Consider the following 18,894-nt stretch of genomic DNA (forward strand, 5'->3'; position numbering starts at 1 on the left):
GTCAGCCATGCACACATTCAAGTGCCGGCATTAGCTTTGGTAAATATTAATCAATTCTTTTCATTTTAGCTTATAATTGAATTTATAATTTTAACTAATTAATTATGTAGTTACTGTAAATATTATATCATAGCTAAATATAAGGCTATATGTAAATTAAGTTTAATCATATTAAGTTTATAATTTCATAAATATTAATTAATTTTTTTCATTTAAGCTTATAAATTAATTTATAATTTTAGCTAATTATGTTCACAATGATTATGTAGTTACTATAAATACTATATTTTAGCTAAATATAGCCTTATATAAGGTTATAAATATTAATTATTATGTTGTAATTGTAAATTAAGTTTAATCATATTTGGAGTTTATAAATTAACTTAAAATTTATAAGTTCAATCATATTTTAAGTTTATAAATTAATTTAAACTTTTTACACATTTAATTTAGGTTATAATGTCAAATTCGTATGCACGGAAATTAAATTCATGTGAGAATTTTCATGTTGGCGAAGAGAATAGAAATCATATCATTCAAGAGGCCAAAGCCCAAAGGGGTCCAAGAAGTTGATGGAGTTGAAAAGACATCCCGTGATGATGATGAAGTACAACAAAATAGTAATAAAAAAAAATAAGGCATGCAAGAACCTTCTTACGTTTGAGAATACTTCACCAAGGTAATCATTAATGGTGAATTGAAGGCAAAATGTAATCATTGCTGAGCTAAGTTCATAGCATCTAGTAACGATGGAACCTCACATTTGGATATACAATTGAGGGCATTTTCAAAATAATAAATTTTTATTGAAATTTGTAAAATCCACGTCCCTTGTCCATTAACAAATCCCAAAACAAAGCATGTTAAGTAATGGGAGAAAGAGAATGGTGGAATGACTTATGACAGTTGGATTTACGTCAATTTTAGAAATATTTTTCTCCCAAGAGGCAACAGCAATCAATCATATCTGATAAGTAAGGATTCTATTCTGAAAATGTTCATTGCCCTAATGCCACAGACACTGTGCCGGAATGTATACTAATATTTATCTACAGAGACAGTTTCAATGAAAAATAAAGTAAAATGAAATTGCACCTTTATTCCATCTCCTTTAAGCTTCGCCAAAGTCGGAGATAGAGAGAAGCTGTGAAAAAGTACAAAATCTACAACACAGTTCTATCATAAAAACGATTCATCAGAGAATCGCTCTGCTCTCAAATTAACCTGCTCGGTCCCAGGCTTGCAGATAAATTAATCACCATCAAATGTGCTCAACTTAGTGACATTGACTTGCAATTTCCGCTGTGTGGATGAATTACCTGATTGACGAGCTTCTCTGGCAGTTCTTTCTTGGCCTGCTAAACAAAGTTGAATCAATGACTCCAAACGGTTGCAGTGATATTAAATATTTGAGGGCATGTTGATTTTCTGAAAAATATTTAACCTGGAAATGTCTCATGTGTAATATTGGCTCACACCCAACATCTGCAATTGATTTTCCTTGCAGGGTCTGCAATTTGAATCTTTCGGCTTCATAAGCCTTAAGGTTATTTTTCCCATGAGGCAGTTGGTGGCAGACTTTTAATAACGATGAAAGAGAATTCATCTGTCAGGTTCACAGTAAATAAATCAGAAGCCTACTTCAAGCACATATTGAAGAAATTATATTAGCAATGCTGAATAACTGGCACATTTGCCCATCAGCGAGTCACTTCACAAGCCCAATGGAATCAAAATCTATAATGACAAAATGTCAAATTTCATTTTCAGTCCAATTTCACTAGCATAAGACAACATCCAGCTGAGATCTAATTTCCAAAACGACTACTTTGACAAGAAGAAATTTAACTGATTTTCTTTGCAATAAACAATTTCAGATAGTGGATACAACATTTTAGCTTGTCTATATTGGCACTTGCAGGAGTTTGAAGCATGCAGTGGAACATAAGAGAGATTGATTAAACAATAGTAAATAAATGTGAAATATATGCAGACAATCTAATAAATGCGAAGATAGAATTCACCTTCATGTATGGACAGGAAGCACAGCCACCATTTGTAGAACACCCCTCCCCACTAGCTACTCCAGGTATAACAGGTAGTGCGACGTCGCCCAGTGTAACAGATTTTAGGTTTGAAGATGAACTTATAGATGATTTTGTCATTGAGTCGGAAGAAACTGGAAAGACAATTTCAACATTAATTTTTGAATTCCCAGAAGACTTTGCAGAACCTAACAAATTGCAAACTGCTGCAACAATTGAAGTCAACATCCCTGATTCTGTTCCCAACACAAACTGGAGATGGTCATCGACATCTCTATCCAGCGCCTCTTGAACTCTCTCTTTTATGAAATCTAATATATTTTTAGTGGAACCCACTACCCCCATTCCTCTTTTCTTTGCTTCCATTGCCAAAGAGAACATCTCTCCAGGGACTTCAAGATGTGCAGTTAAAAATGCATCACAGTACATTTCATTGATCTTCTCCACGACTTCATGACCAAAAAGGTGATGCACAATACATGTCCCATCCTGATGAAAAAAATGAGGTATGTGTAATGTGTAATGGAAAGCTAGATCACCTCATCAACAAGTTAACCACCAAAGAATGCCATTCAAACAAGCTCTCAATATCTTTGTTCCTCAAGGACCAAAAAGAGACATTCTACCTGATAATAGTGCAGGCGAGGAAGCAATGACTTAATTGAGTCTTTGTTGTGTTTTGGATGGATCTCAGCAATCTCTTCATCGCTCATCATAGCTATTTGCTGGAATAACTCTGTAATATTTGCACCCATGTAGGAATCTGGCCCGTACCATATGTTTAGATCTGGAATCTGCGCAAAAGCCTGCAGGGAAAAGAGAAAGTTACTACTTGAGCTGAAAGCAGATAAAGTTACTGCTACTGCTGAAGGCATGTTCCTAGAAAAGTTCAATACCAGATATCACTAGAAACATTTAATGAGAGCATCGAATATGCAGGCAATAAACAAAAGAATGAAAAAATCATTGTACTACCAACCTGCAAAATAGTTTGCACAACATTAGAAGAAGTGCAGGTAATTGTAGGCACGAGTTCATGGGCATAAGCTTTTGTCTCGAGTGAAGTATTTATGTAGATAACATGCAAGGAAGGAGGATTTGTAGAAGCCGCCTCAAGATAATTCATATAAGCAGGAGTAGCGGCAGCATCTGCCAGCGAACAACCAATGCGTTCACCTGACATCCTATAAACACCAACCTGCATAGAATACCATCAAGAAACAAAAATCATGAATTGCTCAAGTGCAAGTGTAACCTATACAAACAGAAAGTTAATGCTTGTAAGAAAGTGCACACACATACATCTTGAAAGCCAGCCTGATCAAGGATTGCACGCACGTTTTCTGACATAAAATCTACACCCAAAACAGTTATGAATTGACATCCAGCTTTAGCCATCTTGACAGCTGTATCGGCCATGACTAATGAATCAGATATATATATGTGAGGCCAATACTTCTGTGCAGCAGTTAAGACACCTTGCACTTCAGGGTCCATGTAAAAATGCGCAACAATACCAATTTTCTTCTCCTTCAGCACATCGACAAGTTCTTCAACCTTAGACTCGTCTGGGAACAAATATCTTGCCTGCAACCAAACTAGAGTGAAAACTTAGGATTTTAATACAGCTGCAAAATTGATTGGTTAAAGCAATTGTAAAAAGACCTTAACACTTAGAATTGATTAAGAATATAATCTGGCCACCTAAGAAAGGCACAACGTCATTAACATGAATGAAGATTCTCCATCATAATATAGTGTAGTGCACATAGCAAAGAAGAACTACAACAGGGACAGAAAGGGCCCATGTTTACCTAGAAAATAGATATTACCATGAATGAAGATATTCCTTCATCATTAAGGGAGACTTCATATATCGTCAGTACATATGCAATTGAAAGCATATTGTTATCTGCAATGCAGATATTGAATAAAATCTTACAGGAAAAAAAAATCATCTGTAGTTTTATGTCTCCGTTAAAATCTTTTAAGCACTAAAACATACAGACAGGAAGATGAAAGCAGTACTCTTGGAGTCATTCCATGGGAATAATCAATATGAATCATATACATAAACTCTAGTTAAATTGAACTAAGGAAATTAAAAAATCCAATTAAACTGATAAAAATGAAAGATAATTTCAGAAAATCAAAAGTTATCCTGAAACTGCAAAATCAACATGAATTTTCAGAACAACAGTGGTGCTGTGGTGAGATGGCTGTAGTTTGGAAGCTGAGATGATTTTATCCCATAGCAATAGATAAAATACCTGTACTATCCTATAATTTATCGAAAATACAATTCATTTTCTAATTTTTAATTTATAATAAATAATTTAAATTTCATTACAACAAAATGAAAAAAAAAAACCAACAGTGACCGTCGCGGGCCAAAGTTACCAGAAAAAGTAAAATCTACCCAATAATTACCACAAGCACCTTTAGAATCCTTTTGTTGTGATCTATCCAACGGTGCAATTACCGGCACTAAAAAATATCGTAGACAGAGCAATCAGTGCCAAAAGCCACGGCTTAACCGTGACGTCGCCATTAAATGGCGGAGATTTACAATTCACCACCACCTTCAGACGGTAGTCGTGGAAGGCTCTTTCAGATTCTTTGGGTGGCGATAACACTGTCTCCAATGGCTTTTCGACTCTGTAATTGCATTGTTGAATAGATCATGGAAAACAGAATCCAAAGGTATCCAATTTGCCGTCTTTGAGGTCATCGCCGGTGACTCTTGTTGACCGGAAGTTTGCCGGCGGCCAAATATATTATAATTATTTAATCATTGATTTAATATAATTTAGCAAATTAAATAATAACTATTAATTTAAATAATTTTAACACAAATTCTTTTTAAAGACTTTTACACCACAGCTGATGGTGTTTACCAAACACCCTCGGTTTTTATCTTCACAGCAGATGTAGCTTAAAAGCTAATTCACCTCAATCCCAAATAGCTCTGAGATCACTGGGAACACAACTAAGTGAAGTTCAAGTTTTCTTCTTTATAATAACCTAAGAAACACAACACCGTAGAAGCGCAATTAACAGGGGCTCCAACTGCCTCGGACACAAACATGACTATTCAACTAAGCAACATCACATGTAGAGGAATCGAATTAATCATCGGCTCTTGAAGTTAATGTTTTGTAGGTAATAAACAAAAGAACAGATTCCTATAACCATATTCACAATTACAACAAATAAAAACGCAGCAATCAACATAGATTGAACTTGAAAAGAAACAAATCACAAACCTGTGCTTCGGCATAGCTGCCCTTAGCCTGAAGGCCATCCTTAGTTACAATCAAAGAAGGAAAAGGCTCAAAAGGCTTCTGCCCTTGTCTCTCAGCCACCAAAGCCTTAGTCCTCTTCTGCATACTAACAAACACATTATGCCACGTGTTGACCCTCGACCTCTCCCTACCAACCAAACTCACATTCAAAGCAGCCAAATCCTCCGTCTTGACTCTCAACACCTCCTCCGGCGCCGCCCCATCAAAAACGGAAACCAAGCAGTAACAAAACCCCCTCGTAATCTCGGAATCACTATCAGCTCTAAAGCGCATCTTGTTATCTTGATCCAAAGTGGCTTCGAGCCAGACCCGGGCCGTGCAGCCCATGACCCGGTTAGAGTCGACCCGTGACGAGTCCGGAAGACGAGGGAGAAGCGTTGAGTAATGAAGGAGACGGTTGAGTCGGTCAAGCTGTTCGGGTAGAGACTGAAACTCGGAGATTAGTTGATGAAGCTTACATGGTAACAGATCAGTGGTTTCGGTGACAGCAGAGTAAGAGAAAGATGAAGGAAGGGGGTTTTGGGAAGTGGGTCCTGAGGATTGTAAGGATATGAGCGGTTTGGAGAAAAAACGCGCGGCGCTGCGTGGGTTGAAAAAGGGTTTTTTGGAGTTAAAGTTAGGGTTTTTGTTTTTGGAGATGAGAAAAGGTGAACCGGCTAAGAAAGAAGAGGAGGAAACAGAAGCAGATTTCATGGCGAGACTTACAGCGGAGTCCATTTCCGTTCCGAGAGGGAGAGAGTTGAAGTGAAAGCGTGGCCTTGAACTTCGAGCGCGGGCTACTGATGGTTGGTTGGCCTTGGAAGTGAACGAGGAGAGAAAGCTGGGCCGTTTGTTAAATAAAGGGCGTAGAACGACACAGAAAGTAGAGCCGTTTATCAAAAATAAAACGCGCGAAAATGCATATTGGAGAGTAATAATTAACGGTGCCGATATTCTTACAACACTTTGTACAAAACTTTGCACAAAACGGTGCGTTTTGTACAAAGTATAAAACCCACTTTTTACTGCACAGTTTAACAACACGCACACACAGACACATAAGGGGAACAAAACTCAGCGTCTCTCTCTCCCATCTTCTTTCTTCCTCACGAAACCTCACCAAACAGCTCAGATCTTTCTCTCTCATTCCCACGCCAGAAACAGTCTCATCTCCGTTCTCCCTTGTCGCGTAAATGATGAAAAAAATGTGCTATAAATGAGGGAGACGCATAAATTATAGCATAAGCTCAATGTTTAAGGGCTGTAATTTTTTTAAAAATTCTTTTCAAATAATGGTAAATATAATTTATTCAACAGAGTAAAATAATTTGAGAGAACAAACTAAATTTTCTAGGTATTTCATCAAACAATCAAATCATAACATGAAAGGTTGAAATAAACATGATTCCCAAAGGCATCGGGTTTTGCATAATTTGATTCTAATTTACAACACTCAAGCAAAAGACCACCACCATCCATAAAAATTAATAAAATATGATAATATTACAATACATAGGCGCTAGGGTGCGTACCTCAAGGGCGCAGTAATTACATTCCGTTTGTCATTGGAGTAGAGTTGTTATACTTTAAAAGTTACAGTACTAAAGTGTTTGATAAATACTGACTGCTGTAGTTTAGAATCTATGTTGAAATAATTCTTCACTTGTATCATGAAAAATCTGTTATATGTTTAATAATTTTATCAAAATTATTAATTAAAAAATATATATTTATTATAAATTATTAATTTTTATTTTATAGTAATAATTTTTTTTACAATAATTATAACTTAAAAATCACGCGACCTCAATTTTAAATATGACTTAATAATAATAATAATAATAACAATAAATTTCTGTTTTTATTCCAAAATGATGGACTTGGAGGGCAAATGATTGGCCTGTCTTGTTGGGTATTCTCCCAGAGAGGACAAGAGTTTTATTTATTATAATTAGGTTCCGTGGAGGGGGCGGGGCTACGTGCTGCCTGGGATGGACTTGGGGGAAAATTCAGTTTCATCTGCCTGGGTTGGCCTTGGAAGTGAACGAGGAGAGAAAGCTGGGCCGTTTGTTAAATAAAGGGCGTAGAACGACACAGAAAGTAGAGCCGTTTATCAAAAATAAAACGCGCGAAAATGCATATTGGAGAGTAATAATTAACGGTGCCGATATTCTTACAACACTTTGTACAAAACTTTGCACAAAACGGTGCGTTTTGTACAAAGTATAAAACCCACTTTTTACTGCACAGTTTAACAACACGCACACACAGACACATAAGGGGAACAAAACTCAGCGTCTCTCTCTCCCATCTTCTTTCTTCCTCATGAAACCTCACCAAACAGCTCAGATCTTTCTCTCTCATTCCCACGCCAGAAACAGTCTCATCTCCGTTCTCCCTTGTCGCGTAAATGATGAAAAAAATGTGCTATAAATGAGGGAGACGCATAAATTATAGCATAAGCTCAATGTTTAAGGGCTGTAATTTTTTTAAAAATTCTTTTCAAATAATGGTAAAATGAAATAATTAATCTAAGTATAAAAAAATAACTAATAGAAAGCGGAGAATTTTTGACTCGGTGAATGCCGTTGCCCACTGTTGATCTGATTCTTTGCCGCATCTTCCAATGGATTATTAATTTATTATTCGGGAATGGAGTTGGTTTAAAATATAATACAAATTGTATTATAACTTTTATTTATAAAAACGTAATCTATCTCAAAAATAATTTTAACATAATCAGACCTTTATTATTTTTTTATGATCATTAATCACATGAGGTTGATATTTCACCACAAAAACTTTCGGTTGACCTACTTGACGGGTCAGCAACTCAGTATGTTAGACTTTTCATGCTTTTTCGTTCTCATATGCCTTTTCTTCTAATTTCATGAGCACTTCTAATTTCTTGTGCATCTTCAATTATTTAAGATATTCGAGGCAAAATGTGACAATTTCATGCTATTTATGGATCAAAATATAAAAAATTGTTGATATTCGTTCCCATATTCTTCTAATTTTATGTGTATCTTTAGAGTGATATACACGTACACGTAATAAAGATTTTTTTTTTTTATATATATAGATATCTAAAATGCATTGTTTTTCTTCATGTTCATTCATAATTTTTAAAATGTGATACTTGACTCTTCGTTATATATCACCAGTCCTACTAATTATTTTTATGCTAATAACTATTTTATCCTTTTTTTGAAATTATTTAAAAAGATAAATAGTTTTTAAATGCACCCACACGATAATTTTTATTAATATTTAATTTAGTTAATCTAATTTCTTAAAACTTAATTTCTTTTAACTTTTTAAATCAAATATTGTATGCTCTACTTTTACAATTATGAAAGAAATTAATTTACGATATTCAATAGCAGATGATAAAGAAGTATCCAATCTTCTTTTATAGTTATGGCAACAATGAATAAAATATTTAAAAAGAAATAGACAAACTATAGTGATTACGAGAGTTTTTTTTTTTTAAATAGATTTTACAAGTTGTGTTTGGTGGATGGTAGGAAAAAAAATAAAATTATAATAAGAGTAAGTTCGGAATTTGGTGAGGTATGTTGATAATAAAAATTAATTTAAAATTTTTAATAAAGTTAACTAAAAAATAGGGATTGATGAAATATAATAAGGGGTCAAATATCACCACTATAACTTTTATTAGTTTGGCCTAACTCTTTTCCATGCAAAAGATTTCATTCTTTTTTATGTAAAGTATAAAAATCCTTTGCCCATGTTACATGGACTTTTTTGCATAATTTTTTTTTTGCCTTTTTTAAATGATTGTATGAGAAATTTATGTTAAAATACAATAAAAGTGTAATACCCGAAACTTTACTTTTGAAAAAAAAGAAATTATCATAGGAGAAGGACTCTTACGTGTAGAAATTTTATTTTCTTATTAATAAGGATTATTAAATCCATAATTAGGATCCATGGGTAATTTTAGAAAAGATTTACTCTTTCCAAAGTTAATAGGGTTTCTTAAGATTTCTTATAAATTTATACTTTTTCCCTCTCCCATAACCCTAAATCCACAACCTTTTTTTTTGTTACTGATGCTCGTTACTCTTTCGCTCATACCTTAGGATTCAAACTTTGGCTTAGGGAAAAGAGAGTCTTAACAGTTCGTAAGTTTTACTTTCTCTATGCTCTATTTGATTTCCTATCATTGTGCTCTATTTAGGGTTTTAATTGGCACGATTTTAGATTGTTATAGACCATTATGCATGATTTAGGATGTGTTTAAGTTGTGTTTAGTGCGCTAATTTATTGGTGAGTCATGTTAGTTAATCCCTGATACAATAAACACACTGAACATTTCTAGACATAATGAATATCCCAAAAGAAAACATATATTTTGTGGATGATTTTTAAGAAAAACCTTATCTTTCTGTAAACTAGACATGCAGGGCTTATTAAATAAATTTTGTTTCATAAGATTTGGTTTTATTTTTTATTTTTATATGGATTTTTGAATCTGACATTGTTGCACTGGAAAAATGAGATTCTATCATCAGGACCTCATTCACAAAATTATTTGTAAAGCCAAATGAACTTGAAAATTTTTGAAATTTTAAACAAATGTTAATATATGTGTCTAGTATTTCCAGTTTTGATTTCATAATTTTTTTATCTATGTATAATTTTATAAGAATCTCGGAATCTATATTGTCCAGTTAAGGCACTATGAGACAATTTCAAATTTGTCAAAAAATAAATAGTTTTGAAAATGTTTTTGGTGTCGGATACTCTTGAAAAGATTTGTGAGAGATACATATGGATGTCCAAAGTAGTTCTGTAAAATATTGTGTCATTTTGATTTTTTGATTAAGTTTTAAATTTTAAGAATGAAACTTGTACGGGTATGAATTAGAAAAGTAGGGTTTTGAGATAAGTTATTAATAGTTATATCTTGTATTTATTAAAGGTGTTGAAGGGTTTGAGGCTGTTAGAGACTTAGAAGTGTGTTTAGATTATTTCTTTTATCGAGATAAGTAATTTCATTTCTAATATACTGGAAATGTATAATTATTTTGATCTATCATAAGTACATATGTTTTTATAGTTCTTTGAAAATTATTTGATTTTCATAACGAAATTAGTTAATATTTTCACATCTGATTTTTTTTTTTATGGTTTTAAATATATAATTTATTTTGCTAAGTGATTTTTTAACGAAATTATCTATAGAATATTATAATAGAATTTGTTTTGCAAGCCTAATTCATTATTATAATCTTTTATGAGTTTGTTTAGAATGTTTTGATCATTTATATAATAGAAATTTAGTTATGATTGTTCGGGGGTCACCTTTTAAGACTATTTGGCGGCCACCTTTCGAGGACTAGAGTGCCTCGAAGTGCCACTTATAGTACAAAGTGCCATGTGCAAGTCATTACACATAAAAAATGAATTTAAATATTTTGGCTCATTATCCTTAGTTATTTTGATTCTGATTTTAATTGTATTATACGATATATATGTTCTGGACCAATATTGGATTTTTGTTCTGAATGTGCACACGATATTTTGATTCTGATTTTGCTTTTGGTTGGGTCACCGGGAGTTTAGGTGACACTATGTGACATAAGCTAACCTTTTGTTTTCTGTGTATGTGTTATACTATTTCCTTTCATGATTAATTATGATTATAATATTTTGAATCACTTACAAAATTAAGTCCTCCTATTACAATATGTCATTTTATTTATTATTTCTAAGATATGTTTGATAAAAAAGGCTTGCAATATTTTTAGTACTCGATAACCGTAATGTGTTGGGAGTGGTTTTACTTACTGAGTTGATAACTCACCCCTCGTCATTATTTTTTGCAGATTAAATACCTTGTTGAGAGGTGTGCTTATCTTTAGAGCTAAAGATTCATTTACTTTTGCTAGTTGAATAAGAGAAAGATAAACTCGTGTTTTCTTTACGTTTGTTTTATGAACTTGTAATGGGAGAGTTTTGAGACTTTTGTTATATTTATGTCTTCGAGAGAAAATATTCAGTATTAGACATATGGATTCGTGAATTTATTTGAATGAAATTTGATATATTTCAATTTGAGATTTTTGCGTAAGAATTTTGATTTGTGAGTGGCCTCCTTTACCACATGCTCCGCACACTTTAGATTTAGGGTGTTAAAATTATGGTATCAGAGCCCTAGGTTTGAGATTTTGTAGACTTTATTTTAGGCTAGTTTTGTCTAAGCACAATATTAAATCAATGGTATTGTTTACCATAAGGTTGTCGGAGAGAGTAGATCTCTAAAGCAAGGAGTAATCATCTATACTAGGAATTTGATTTAAAACCTTTTGACCTTTTGCTGACTTATAACTACATGCTAACTACTTTCATAGAGGATTCCTAGTATCAACATATCATCAATTGCTTATTTGCTCTTGTTGACAACCTACAAGAGTAAATTGATGCCAATTTCGAAACAAATTTACAGTACATATTGGCAAAAGATGGCATTATATTTATAGCTTTAAATAATGATAAACCAAAATCTCGTGTCATCTTTTGTTCAATATTTATGAATCCAAAATGGACTCTAGTGTTTGGTTGTATACTTGATTGATCGAAAACTGATTAACAAATAAATAATGCTGGACCTTTAGTCACTAAAACCTGAATGACCGAAATTATATATTTAAAACAACGAGGAAGGCCTGGCCAGAAAGTTACATTTAAACAAAAGCAAGCAATATGCAATAAATGATAGATCAGGCCATTTATTTGATTCGTTACAAATGATAAGATAGATAGATATATTACAAGAAATGATGCCGTCCCTACAAATGAAGCTGCAACAAATGGAACACGGGGCAACCTATTATTATCAAAGAACAGACTCAAAAATCAGATAACTTACAGATCAAGCAGGCATTACTGGTACAAGCCGAAGGGGTATTTTCTTGCGAAGTACAAGGACAAAAACATCGCTCATATCCAGGTCCTTACATCTTGCATCATCTGGCAATTTCCAATCAAACCAGCATAGGAGATTTGGCAACACATATGCACTCTCTACAGTTGCAAATGAAATCCCAGGCAACCCCTTTTCCCATCTCCAAATGGAATGTACTGGTTATGCTAGCCTTGCAAATCTCTCCCGGATAAACTCTTCAGAATTGTTCCAGAATTTGGGATCCCTTTGAACTGCCCAGGAATTCATAAAGATTTCTGTATTCGGAGGAATGCCATAACCTTTCAGTTTAGTGTTGCTCGAGTAATCATAACTGGAAAACGTAACCTCAGAGTCTCTTTGACAATCCACTTTAAGTTTTCCGTTTGATTAACGTCGGCCTCATCTATTGTGTTGTTTCTCCCACCACTCTTCTTACCTCGTCTTGAGCTCTTTTCATGGGAAGGGGATTGAATAGAGTTAGTTTGGTCAAATCTTGCCCCATTGTGCAACAAAGTCAATGGATCTTCCATGTAGAGCTTTAGTCAATTTCTTCTCAAGGAATTGATATGGAAGCTCAACAAATTCCTATAAGATAAAACCAATTAGTATTACTGTCAGAAATGTTGAATAGAAACATTTAGCAAATATTAAGCCCACACCACTTTTTTTTTCTTAATGTGTGTGTATTCTTAGGTTCTCGAAGTCTATCAATCTTTATTTATATAAGCAAATAACTTAAAAATGGCCTGCAGAGGAAACTGATTATGTAGATATTTTTGTGCTTACTTCAATTATGTATTTAGTATTATTTTGTTCAAATTAACCAAGTCATAGAATTCCGTTATTATTTAAGGCCTTGTAATGGCTCAAGCAGAGTACATAACTGGTACAAGATAAAGCGGAATTTTCTTAAAGACAGTGAGCCCAAAAGTTTCAGTCATGTCCAAGTCTTCCCCAACTGTATCACCAGGCAACTTCCAATCAAACCAGTACAAAAGATTAGCAACCACACCTTCAGCACTTGTAACCCCAAACAATGTCCCAGGGCAACCCCTCCTTCCAGCACCAAATGGAATATAATGGAAGTCTTCACCCATGAAATTAACAGGATTATTATAAAATCTCTCTGGGATAAACTCTTCGGGATTATCCCATAATTTGGGGTCCCTCTGAATTGCCCAGGCATTTGCAAACACTCTTGTTTTTGCAGGAATTTCATATCCTCCCATTTTAACACTCGAAGAAGTTTCTCGGTGAACCAAAAGTGGAGCTGGTGCATGTAGCCTCAGAGATTCTTTGATGACACACTTCAAGTACTCCATTTGATTTATATCGCTTGCTTCTACCTTCAATTTCTTCCCCACCACTCTTCTTAGCTCTTCTTGGGCCTTCTTCATCGTACTCGGATGCTTCACAAGCTCTGCCATTGCCCATTCCATTGTTGTTGAAGTAGAATCAGTTCCTCCGACGAACATATCCTGCAAAAAGTAAATTAAAATGCACTGCTAGAACCAAGATTCTTGTTCAATCAAATGTGGCCAGAATGAAAAGAATACAAACTTATTTGACCAATCAAAATTATATAGTTTAAGAGGTGGTCTAAAGGTAAGATCATTTGGAATGTGCTAACTTTTAATTTGTACCCTTATCTTATCATTATTTTTTTCTATTACATATGGGGTACACCCCCATCCTCATCCACCCACCAACATGAGTCCGCCCCTCTGTGTGTGTGTGTGTGTGTGTGTATGAATTAGAGGGAGAATGAGACCAGTAAAATTGCTTTGAGATTCTCTTGAGAGAGCTCGTGCTTCGTGGTCGCGTCCTTCTGAACTTGAAGGAGAATATCAACAAAGTCTTTGGCCACTGATTTGTCATCCGGACGCTCTAAATTCCTGTGCTCTGCTATAACGTCATCAAAAAAGGCATCTAATGATCTGAATGTTGCTTTCACGCACGGTATCAACCCAGTAAGATGATCCATCCAGCCCAGAGCAGGAAACACATCACCGAAGCTAAAAGCTTGCAATTGGGTCGTCAGTCTTCTCGATATCGTCCCAAACTTGCTTTCCTCGTTGGCCTTTTTACCGAAAACACATCGACCAACCGTATCATTTGTGACGGTGAGCAACATCTCGCTTAGATTGACAGAAGCTCCTTTCAAAGAAGCACGTCGAAGCTTATTGATCATGTCCGCAGTTTCCTCGTCCCTTACAAATTGAAAATACTGCACTCTTTGGGGACTCAAAAGCTCATGAACCCCAATCCGCCTAATTTCTCTCCAATATTCTCCGTAGGGAGAAAAAGCAATGTCTATGCATCCATAGAGAAAGATATCTGCTGCTGTAGTTTTGGGTCGATTTGAGAAAATGATATCATGTGTCTTCATCATTTCTTTCGCCATATCTGCTGATGACACTATGACCGTTGGAGTTTGACCCCAATGGATGAGCATTAAGGGGCCATATTTCTTTGAGAGAGCTCGAAGAGAGCGATGAGGAAGATTGCCTAGCTGGTGAAGGTTTCCAATTATTGGTAATTTTGGTGGGCATGGTGGCAAATTATGGTTGCCACCTTTGATGAACTTGAACAGAATCAGTAAGAAGAGAAGAAGGAGAGACAAAGGAACGGGCTTCAACAGTGTGGTAAAGTGCAGCTCTTGCACTAGTTGCACCAACAATGTTACAAAAGCCATTTTCACTTGAGGTTATACACACCTAACTACTCGCCCTGCCCGTTGGGTCTTTTATGAGCAAATACCGGAATGCAAGTGTTGAAAATCATCTGCTATAATATATATACAACTAAGAAATAATTATTTTCAGTTAAAATATAACTACAATTTGGTGGAATACTAATACAGCACAATAAACTATATCTTGCATAACCATAATTGGAATGACTTACTGAACTTGGCTAGATATTATTTCAATGTGATAAAAGTGCAATATAATTAATAGTGCTTGGTGCATGAACCACCATTAATTATGTTGGATAACGTTCCATTTCAGTAAGCGAATAATACTAAGAATAAAAATTCTACTTCTATAGATTAATGTAGCATGTGTCAAGTGAGCACATCGCCCGTGGCTGAACAATGATTTTGGTTCGATAAGAGCCATAACGCTAAAATTTCAAATTTGAGCAGACTGAGAGGGCCAATGATTTAGGGACCAAAAAGCAAAACACATACTTTTAGTCCATCTCCATATATATAGATATTAGATTGTGCAAGCCATATGCTTGAAACAAGTAATTAAGAGAAAAAATTATATCAGTAGTAATCGTGCCAATTATCACCATTGATGCAATAAATCACAATTCTATAAACAGTTGCTAATTTCATAGAAGACAATTACCGTAAGCAATAAATAACTTGTAAAAAATGGTTAAATTTTCTACGTACTAATAAGCAAAATGAAGTTATACGACAAAGAACATAGATTATGGTAGAGATGCATAAATATTCCATATATATAAAGAGCATGATAGAATAACCCGTATCCTAGAAATTAATTAACTGCAGATATATATAATCCCATGTCTACTTCTCTAGATTTGCAATTAAATATTTTTAACTCAAAGTGCATTATCTTTCAGATTTCCTTCCAAAAAGCAAAACACATACTTTTAGTCCATCTCCATATATATAGATATTAGATTGTGCAGGTGATTAAGAGAAAAGTTGCACCCTGTTTATCATTAAGTAGAAGTGCCTTTGCCTTGCGGCGGGCAACATGTCTATTCAAGTTCCTCAGATTTCGTCCCAAAATGCTAAAAGCCAGGTTATGCGACGGACAGCAAATTTTCACCCAAGCGTTTGGGGTGATCGCTTCGCCAACTACACAGCAGAGGACAAGGTATGCTTTTCTAATGAAGTGGTGGTGCTATAGGGCAAACTAATTATTATGACTTTTTTTCATTTTTCAGATTATAATTAGTGGTATTAACAAGCAAAATGCACCATTTAATTTGGTATATGTGCATAGATGAATCATGCCCGCGACTTAAAAGAGCTCAAAGCACTGAAGGAGGAAGTGGGAAGAAAGCTATTAGCCACTGCTGGTCCTATACAGCTGAACCTTATTGATGCTATTCAGCGCCTGGGCGTGGGATATCACTTTGAAAGAGAGTTAGAGCAAGCATTACAGCATTTATACAATGAAAAATATTCCGATGACGATACCGAAGATGATCTCTACAGGATTTCGCTTCGATTTCGACTTTTAAGGCAGCACGGCTATAATGTTTCATGCGGTATGTGTGTGTGTGACGAGTCCATGGCACATGCATGTTATACACTCTCCAAATTAAACATGATATATTCTCAAATTGTATATATGGTACCAGTAATGTTATGTATCTTCATATAATATAATCAACCCGGCCCTTTTATTTGGTCATGGTATATATCAGATAAATTCAACATGTTCAAAGATGACAAAGGTAATTTCAAGGAGTCATTGGCAAGTGATGTGCTAGGAATGTTGAGCCTGTACGAAGCAGCGCATCTTGGAGTGCATGGAGAAGATATACTTGACGAGGCCATTGCTTTTACAACCACTCACCTTAAGTCCGTGGCAACCCATTTAAGCAATCCTCTGAAAGCACAAGTTAGGCATGCACTGCGGCAGCCGCTGCACAGGGGACTACCCAGGCTAGAACACAGGCGTTACATTTCCATCTACCAACACAATGCTTCTCATGACAAAGCTTTATTAACACTTGCAAAGTTGGATTTCAATCTAGTGCAATCTTTGCACAAGAAGGAACTTTGTGAAATCTCTAGGCAAGTTTTCAGATTTATAACATTTCCATTTTTTTTTTTGGGTCTTGAGATGATAATTAACTATAATTAAGTTCTATTAATTAATAATTACTGCATTTCAGATGGTGGAAGGATTTGGACTTTGCCAGAAAGCTGCCTTTCGCAAGAGACCGAATGGTTGAGTGCTACTTTTGGATATTGGGAGTGTATTTCGAGCCCAATTATTCTCTTGCTAGAAGAATACTAACCAAAGTAATTGCCATGACATCAATTATAGATGATATCTACGATGTATATGGCACTCCTGAAGAGCTCAAGCTCTTTACAGAAGTAATTGAGAGGTTTGAACTTTTGAATATTGGTCAGATTTCTTTTTGGGTAAATTAAAGACGATCATGTCTTTAATTAATTAAACCTCCAAGAAAATTGGACTATATATATACTTTTGTTTTTTAGGTGGGATGAAAGTAGCATGGACCAACTCCCTGAATACATGCAAACATTTTTTGGGGCATTATTGGATCTTTACAATGAAATTGAGAAAGAGATTGCCAATGAAGGATGGTCATATCGAGTTCAATATGCAAAGGAAGCAGTATGTCACTGTCAGCTCTCTTTGAGATCTTCCATTTTTTGGCAGTCAACCTTTTTTTTTTTTTTTTTCAATCCCTCTTAGATTTTTTTTAACTATTACTTGGGCATTTAAAATTTTTGTTATACTTCATTTTTTTTCTAGAGATAATTTTTTAATAGAAAAAACAAATTATTAAAAGGTAAATATGACTGTTAACAATCAATTAACTCGTTTTAATTTGTGAATGTCTCAATTATTAATGAAGTTGTAGGTAAAAATATAACATTTATCATTCAAAAAAGTATTTTTCTCTTAGTGTTTTAAGACCAAGGATAAAATAAGGTATTAAAAGTTTATCAAAATGCCAAGTGCTGAAAACAATTTATGAAAGACCAAAGTGTCAAAAAAAAAAAAGATTTTTTTTTATACCGTTAACATGTAAGCATGCATATGGCAGATGAAAATTCTTGTTGAAGGCTACTATGATGAATCCAAATGGTTCCATGAGAATTACATTCCTAAAATGGAGGAGTATATGCGTGTGGCACTAGTGACCTCCGGTTACACCATGCTCACAACTGTATCTTTTTTGGGCATGGACAATATAGTGACAAAGGAGACTTTTGATTGGGTGTTCAGTCGACCTAAGATAATTCGAGCTTCTGAAATAATTGGAAGATTCATGGATGACATAAAATCACACAAGGTAACAAATTGAATTTGAATTTTCTTATGTGCATGATATTTAAAATTTTTCGGGTTATAATGCATAATATGCGCGCGCGTGTGTAGTTTGAGCAAGAGAGAGGGCACGCTGCCTCGGCTGTTGAATGTTATATGAAGCAGCATGGACTCTCAGAGCAAGAGGTTTGTGAGGAGTTGTATAGGCAAGTTAGTAATGCATGGAAGGATATAAACGAAGAGTGCCTCAATCCTACTGCAGTTCCAATGCCTCTGCTTATGCGTGCTTTGAATCTTGCGAGGGTTATAGATGTGGTTTACAAGGAAGGCGATGGATACACCCATGTGGGGAATGAAATGAAACAAAATGTTGCAGCATTGCTGATAGATCAAGTTCCAATATAAGAATGGACCGTGATGAATCTGGTCTCATTAGCTCTTTTTCCGTTGTAATAATCTAATTCCTTTGAATTAATGTATTGATTTTCTATCTTTATTAATTGGTAGCATTAATCTAAAAACTTTTTGGGCATGGAATTTTATAGTTGGTAGAACTAATGTAATTGGAGAAATTGGTTTTATTAGTTAAGTCTTTTATAAATTTT

General features: G+C 34.7%; 3 protein-coding genes across 4 annotated transcripts; 1 reads left to right on the forward strand and 2 right to left on the reverse strand.

The window, feature by feature from the left end:
- Window positions 1–964: 964 nt before the first annotated feature.
- LOC18047709 (quinolinate synthase, chloroplastic) lies at window positions 965–7,437 on the reverse strand. 2 transcript variants are annotated; one of them, XM_024187953.1, is made up of 8 exons: window positions 7,363–7,437; window positions 5,312–6,145; window positions 3,348–3,632; window positions 3,025–3,243; window positions 2,672–2,851; window positions 2,025–2,534; window positions 1,445–1,606; window positions 965–1,355 (listed from the first exon to the last, which is right to left on the reverse strand). In XM_024187953.1, the coding sequence occupies exons 2-8, from the start codon at window positions 6,065–6,067 to the stop codon at window positions 1,272–1,274; spliced, it is 2,196 nt and encodes a 731-aa protein (XP_024043721.1). In that variant the 5' UTR covers window positions 6,068–6,145; window positions 7,363–7,437; the 3' UTR covers window positions 965–1,271. The 2 variants fall into 2 exon arrangements, with proteins under 2 accessions (XP_024043721.1, XP_006439945.1); XM_006439882.2 differs by lacking the exon at window positions 7,363–7,437 and having other exon boundaries at window positions 5,312–6,220.
- A 5,695-nt stretch (window positions 7,438–13,132) lies between these two features.
- LOC18047711 (cytochrome P450 71A1) lies at window positions 13,133–15,014 on the reverse strand. Its single transcript, XM_006439884.2, has 2 exons — window positions 14,038–15,014; window positions 13,133–13,744 (listed from the first exon to the last, which is right to left on the reverse strand). Exons 1-2 carry the CDS (start codon window positions 14,959–14,961, stop codon window positions 13,133–13,135), a joined length of 1,536 nt encoding a protein of 511 aa, XP_006439947.1. The 5' UTR covers window positions 14,962–15,014.
- A 989-nt stretch (window positions 15,015–16,003) lies between these two features.
- LOC112100323 ((-)-germacrene D synthase-like) lies at window positions 16,004–18,694 on the forward strand. Its single transcript, XM_024189454.1, has 7 exons — window positions 16,004–16,126; window positions 16,256–16,523; window positions 16,683–17,055; window positions 17,157–17,375; window positions 17,491–17,629; window positions 18,066–18,314; window positions 18,401–18,694. The coding sequence occupies exons 1-7, from the start codon at window positions 16,004–16,006 to the stop codon at window positions 18,692–18,694; spliced, it is 1,665 nt and encodes a 554-aa protein (XP_024045222.1).
- The last annotated feature ends 200 nt before the right edge of the window (window positions 18,695–18,894 follow it).

Source organism: Citrus clementina, unplaced genomic scaffold (genome assembly GCF_000493195.1).
Source record: "Citrus clementina cultivar Clemenules unplaced genomic scaffold, Citrus_clementina_v1.0 scaffold_3, whole genome shotgun sequence".
In the NCBI taxonomy this organism is placed as follows: domain Eukaryota; kingdom Viridiplantae; phylum Streptophyta; class Magnoliopsida; order Sapindales; family Rutaceae; genus Citrus; species Citrus x clementina.

What these genes read in the sequence shown, in the direction of transcription:
- LOC18047711 (XM_006439884.2), bottom strand. Translation starts at nt 14,961, where the DNA reads ATGGCTTTTGTAACATTGTTGGTGCAACTAGTGCAAGAGCTGCACTTT. An exon ending in ATCTCAAAGCAATTTTACTG is followed by an intron (nt 13,745 to 14,037) that starts GTCTCATTCTCC and finishes TACTTTTTGCAG; the next exon opens with GATATGTTCGTCGGAGGAAC.
- LOC18047709 (XM_024187953.1), bottom strand. Translation starts at nt 6,067, where the DNA reads ATGGACTCCGCTGTAAGTCTCGCCATGAAATCTGCTTCTGTTTCCTCC. An exon ending in CTTCCTGTCCATACATGAAG is followed by an intron (nt 1,607 to 2,024) that starts GTGAATTCTATC and finishes TGAACCTGACAG; the next exon opens with ATGAATTCTCTTTCATCGTT. An exon ending in TACACATGAGACATTTCCAG is followed by an intron (nt 1,356 to 1,444) that starts GTTAAATATTTT and finishes TTTGTTTAGCAG; the next exon opens with GCCAAGAAAGAACTGCCAGA.
- LOC112100323 (XM_024189454.1), top strand. Translation starts at nt 16,004, where the DNA reads ATGTCTATTCAAGTTCCTCAGATTTCGTCCCAAAATGCTAAAAGCCAG. An exon ending in CGGCTATAATGTTTCATGCG is followed by an intron (nt 16,524 to 16,682) that starts GTATGTGTGTGT and finishes GGTATATATCAG; the next exon opens with ATAAATTCAACATGTTCAAA. An exon ending in TTCAATATGCAAAGGAAGCA is followed by an intron (nt 17,630 to 18,065) that starts GTATGTCACTGT and finishes TGCATATGGCAG; the next exon opens with ATGAAAATTCTTGTTGAAGG.